General features: G+C 40.0%; 1 protein-coding gene across 1 annotated transcript in view; it reads left to right on the forward strand.

The window, feature by feature from the left end:
• Depdc5 (DEP domain containing 5, GATOR1 subcomplex subunit) overlaps positions 1-6,000 on the forward strand; it is a 59,760-nt gene that overhangs the window by 26,338 nt on the left and 27,422 nt on the right. Inside the window, exons 11-12 of the mRNA XM_055624060.1 lie at positions 3,011-3,080; positions 4,806-4,878. Coding sequence (XP_055480035.1) covers positions 3,011-3,080; positions 4,806-4,878 — 143 coding nt within the window. The remainder of the gene's footprint in view (positions 1-3,010; positions 3,081-4,805; positions 4,879-6,000) is intronic.

Here is a 6,000-nt window from a genome sequence, read left to right on the forward strand (position 1 = left end):
AGGCTTGTCTTGAACTCAGAGATCTGCTTTCTGCCCTCCTACTGAGTGCTGGAGTTGGGTGTGTGCCACTCTGCCCTTTTTAATGTGGGTTGAATTCAGGTTGTCATGTTTAGGTGGTGGCATTTTACACATTGGACTTTTTCCTTAGTCCCTGTGTGTGCATTTTCTAAATGCAGACTTTCCATTAATTTGCCTTCTTGAGCTATTTTAGCTGAAATGTGGACGTTAGACTTAAATTACGTGAATGACCTCAACATGATCGACAGCCTTTATGAAAAACACATGGCTAGTTCACACTCAGTGGTGAGAAACTGAAAACATTCTCCTAAAACCAGAACTTGGAATGCCTCCTTTGCCACGATAGGCATACAAATAAAAATAGAAAGTAACCTTGAAAAAAAAAAATAGTGTAGGAGTCTAGAGACCTAGCTAAATGGTTAAAAGTGCTGGCTGCTTCTTCGGAAGCCCTGAGTTTGAGTCTCGGCCCTCTGAGGGCCTTCAGGGGAGTCTGACACATTGTTTTGGCCTCTGCAGAGACCCAACATACAGGTAGGGCACAGACACATATGCAGACAAAATACCCATACACAAAAATAAAGGCAAAAAAAGGTTAAGAAACGGGCTAGAGATGGCTCAGTGTTTAGGAGCACTTGTTGCTTTTGCAGAGGTCCTGGGTTCAGGTGTCAGGACCCACATGGATGGTGTATCACGGCCATCCGTACCTTCAGTACCAGGGAATCCAGTTTCTCCGGACTTCCATGGCCACCCGGCACAGGTTTGTGCAGATGCGTATATGCAGGCAAAACACCCATATACGATAGATGGATGGATGGATGGATAGATGGATGGATGGATGGATGGATGGATAGATAGATAGATAGATAGATAGATAGATAGATAGATAGATAGATAGATAAGTGAGCAAGCAAGCAAACAAATAAAGGGCCTAATGCTTTTGGATGGGGTCTTGGTAAGGCTTTCCTGGACTGCCTATCCTCCTGCCCCAGCTTCCCAGGATAGTTGGAATTACAGGGATTGACTACCATGTCTGGTCTCTTTTTGTTTGGTTGTTTGTTTGTTTTTGATTTTTTGAGACAGTATTTCTCTGTGTAGGCATGGCTGTCTACTGTTTAAAGTATTCCAAATTTCTTGCAAGTACATAGAAATTTGAGGATCAGATTTTTATTTCTACAAACAAAATGGGCATTGGAATTTTGACCCTGACACACTGAGCTGCAGACTGCCATGTACATAATCTTTATTTTGTTCTTGCCATTTTGAGACAAGGTCTGGCTTGCAGCTCAGGGTGGGGTCTTTATATTTCTGCCTCCCAAGTCCTGAGTTTACAGGCCTGTGCCATTGCACCCAGCCAGTACTGTCATTTTAACCCTATTAAGACCAGCCATGGCTGGGTTGTGGTGCTATATGCCTAAAATCCCAGAGTTTGGGAGGCAGAGGCAGACAGATCTCTGAGTTCAAAGCCAGCCTGATCTATAGAGTGAGTTCCAGGACAGCCAGGGATACACAAAGAAACCCAGTCTTGAAAACAAAAAGCCAAAAAAGCTAGGGCTGTAGCTCAGTTGGTGGAGTGCTTACCAGGCAGGAAGCCGTTAGTTTAGTGTCTGGCACCTGAAATATTGGCTCTAGTGCACACCTGTGATTCTAGCACTGAGGAGTTGGAGGCATGAGGATCAAGGTCATCCACAGTTACATAGTAAGTTCAAGACCAGTCTGTGATACATGAGACTGTCTGAAAAACAACAAAACGAAACAAAGAGATAAATTGAACTTTTAAAAATTGAAGTCTTTTGAAGATAGGGATATAGCTCACTTGATCATCCCAGCACATGAAAATATCATTGTAATACACACGGTATTTGAGGTCAGAGTTTGAAGTAGAGCAGAAGGAGTTTAAAATTAGGGTTCTCCTCCAGTTAGCTTTTTGGTCATGGAGAGCCTTGGTTTCCTTTTCTGCAAAATGGAGATAACAACAGTCCCTATCCCCTTTTCCACTCTTTTGCTCTCTGCAGCACACTATATTTTTTTTCTGTCCATCAGAACTAGATATGAAGGCTGAATGTAGGACCTGTGCAGTCCGGTAAACTAGTTGGTAACTAAGGAGTCTGCCTTTCCCAGCGGTGGACTTGCTGTGCCTTGACTTGTACTCAGGAATGTCTGTGCACTTGTGATCTGTCCATGGAAGAACATGAGGGCGTATAGAGCATATTAGGCTGTACTTCATGTCAAATGCTAAAGCTCAGTATCCAAGCTGCTTTTCATGCCCTCCAGTGAGCACCCTGTTCCCAGGATTTTGACCCCAAGACTCCACGAAAGTTTCATTGTTACTAGCTCCCGTCTTCATCCAAAGGTAATTCATGATCTTGGCTTATAGCCTTTCCTCTGTAGCAGCTTCCGGTCCTCATCCTATAATGTATAGAAGTATCTTTGGTCCTTAAAACCACCACCAGGAGCCAGGCACGGTGGCACATGCTGGTAAATCCCAGTGCTCAGGGAGGCAGAGCAGGCAGATCTCTGTGAGTTCAAGGCCAGCGTGGTCTACAAAGTGAGTCCAGGACCGCCAAGGCTACACGGAGAAACCCTGTCTCCAAAGAAGCAAAACAAAAACAGAAAACCCCACCACTGCGGACACTGTTCTTTTTCCCTAAACTGCAGTTCTGATTAATTAAAAATGGGTAAGGATATTCTTCAATTCTGTCTTTCAGTTGACCAAGTTTATGTCAAATCAAGAATTGGGTGAAAGAGACCTGTATTTGAAGGTTTTCAAGCATTTTTGCACATCCTTGGAACTTCCTGAAATCACACAGTAGTAAACATAGGGCTGGATTTGATAGCACGTCTCCCAACAGCATGCAGTGTGTGTCCTTTTCACATGCCTCCTGCAATCACAGGGGGCTATCCAGCCCTGCACGGCCACTGAGCATCTTAGTACGAACGGGCTGTGAAGGAAGAGAAATAAACCTGTACCCACTTTTTCTGTTTTCATGCCTAGGAGAAGAACTGTAGTCATGAAGTGACTGTGGTCTTATTTTCCAGAACTTTTTATGATGCAAAGTCTATCGGTGAGTAACTTTTTCTCATAGATGTATACTTTTTTTTTTTTTGAGAAAATTTTTAAGGATTTATTTATTATTTATACAGCATTCTGTCTACATATATGCCTACACAACAGAAGAGGGCACTAGATCTCACCATAGGTGGTTATGAGTCCCCATGTGGTTGTTGGGAATGGAACTCAGAACCTTTGGACGAACAGCCATTGTTCTTAATCTCTGATGAGCTATCTCTCCAGCCCAAGAATTTTTTTAAATTGACCGTAAATGTTTTTATATGCAACATGTTCTTATTAAAATTTTTAGTTTTATTTACTTATTCATTTGATTTTTGTTTTGTTTCGTTTTTTTTCCTCAAGACATTGTATTCCAGCTATCCTGGAACCTACTGTGTAACCAGGCTGGCCTCAAGTTCACACAGATCTTTCTGCCTCTGTCTCCCAAATTCTGGGTTTAGAGGTGTATACCATTACACCGACTAAATTTTTATGTTTTGTTTTTGTTTTTAATTTTTGTTTTTTTGAGACAGAGTTTCTTTGTATAATAAGAGCCCTGGTTGTCCTGGACTTGCTTTGTAGGCCAGGCTGGTCTCAAATTCACAGAGATCTGCCTGCCTCTGTCTCCTGAGACCTGGGATTAAAGGTGTACACTACCATACCTAGCTTTAAATTTAGTTTAATTTAACTAATTAAATTAAAAACTAAATTTTTAATTTAATTTTAAAAAATTTGAACTAACATTTTTTAGGCTGGCCTTTGAACTCCTGCATTCAGCAAACTCCCTGTCCAAGGGCCTTTAGTAGCTGAGTTGCTGGCACATGATACCCAGCTTCATTCAGTTAATTCTCTGTTGGGTCTCTTATCTTCATCTCCAACAATTTATTTTTGTCATCTTTGCTTTTGCACTTTTTGTCTTTATCATCTTTGCTAGGGAACCAAGTAAAAAGGAAAACAACACATACACCTTAATGTATATAAGATGGCTGGGCTGGGGCTGGAGACATGGCTCAGAGGCTAAGAGCACTGGCTGCTCTTCCTAAAGGTCCTGAGTTCAATTCCCAGCAACCACATGGTGGCTCTCAACCATCTATGATGAGATCTGGTGCTCTCTGGTGCTCTCTTCTGGCGTGCTGGTGTATGTGCAAGCAGAATATTGTATATATGATAAATAAATCTTAAAAGAAGAAGAAGAAGAGGAGGAGGAGGAGGAGGAAGAAGAAGATGAAGATGATGAGACCATCTAATGTAGTTCAGGATCTTTTTTTTTTTTTTTTAAGATTTATTTATTATTTGTATAGCATTTTCCTGCACACCAGATCTCACTATAGATCATTATGAATGTGGTTGCTAGGAATTGAGCTCAGGACCTTTGGAAAAGAACAGTGAATGTTCTTAACCTCTGAGCCATCTCTCCAGCCCCCTGTGATACCATCTAAAACCCACACAATAGATACACAATTATCTTTTATTTAGTCTTTTTTTTTTTTTTTTTTTTTTTTTTGAGAGAGAGAGAGAGTTTCTTTGTGGCTGTCCTGGAACTCACTCTGTAGACCAGGCTGGCTTAAAACTTAGAGATCCACCTGCCTCTGCATCCTAAGTGCTGTATTTAAAGGCATGCACCACCACTCTTGGCTTATTTTTTGATGATACAAATCTTCAACCCAACAGAGGAATCCACAACATTGTAAAAATCTCTTTTTAATTTGATATTTATACTGAATTTTCTTTATTTCAGATGAATTTCCTGAAGTAAACCGAGCTTCAATTCAACAGGATCACAAAGGGAGATTCTATGAGGACTTTTACAAGTATGTTTTGGTGTTTTGCTGTGACTCTTATTTATTTATTGGTTGTTTCTTCCTAACTTAAATAACTTTCAGATTTCATCAATTTTCCATCCCTGTACATTTTAAATTCTAAGATACAGGATACCACGTTATGTTTAGAATTTTTATTTCTTTTTGCCTTTTTTTGCTGAGTCCAACTATTTACCTTTGGTTAGTCTGGAACTCACTGTATAGACCAGGCTAGGCTTGAACTTGGAGCACTCTTTGTTTCTGCCACCATGTTGCTGGAATTGCAGGTGTGAACCACCACAGCTTCTAGGTTTGTTTTTTTAATTGTACAGTAGTTTAGCCTTCAAAGGTCATACTTTCAAAAGTAAATAAGTTGTTAATATAAAAACCTTGGATGCACAATAGCTAAATTTACAGTTAACATCTTGCCACATTTGCTTTTTCTGCTTTGAGCTAGATTTTTATCTTAAAGTAAATTATAGCTCTTAAAATATTTTATTCCTATACAAAATAATATATATTATTTATATATATTATATTTATATATATAATAAATGGTTATATATAATCATAATGTCATTTAACAAAATTAACAGTGACTTGAAGATTGTCCAATTATCAGATGCTTTTAAGAGTTCCTTCATTGTGTGCTAAAATAACTTTGTGTGTATAAGTGAGTATATATATATATGTATTTGTGAGTCCGTGGAAGCCAGAGGTCGACGTTGGATTTTTCTTCCACCTTATTTTTTGAAATGGTGTCTTTCACTAAACATGGAGCTTGCTGACTGGCTGGTCAGTGAGCTCAGGGATGCACCTGTCTGTCGTTCCTCTCACCGCTGGGGTTACAGATATACACAGCCATTGTCTGGCTTTCCCATCAGTGCAGGGAATCCAAAATCAGGTTCTCCTGCTTCATCGGCAGGCTCTTTGCCTATTGGGTGGAATGGCTGGTACACAGAGGCTTTATTGTTCGGTTTTGTTCTGTAGTCCTGTTTTGTGTGTGTGTGTGTGTTGTGTAGTGTTTCCATACATGGTCACGAAGAGGCTAGAAGTCAACATCCAGTATCTCAAGCATTCTCTCCCTTATCTATCTATCTATCTATCTATCTATCTATCTATCTATCTATCTAT

The sequence above is a fragment of the Psammomys obesus genome, unplaced genomic scaffold (assembly GCF_907164565.1).
Source record: "Psammomys obesus unplaced genomic scaffold, mPsaObe1.curated_primary_1811, whole genome shotgun sequence".
Lineage (NCBI taxonomy): Eukaryota > Metazoa > Chordata > Mammalia > Rodentia > Muridae > Psammomys > Psammomys obesus.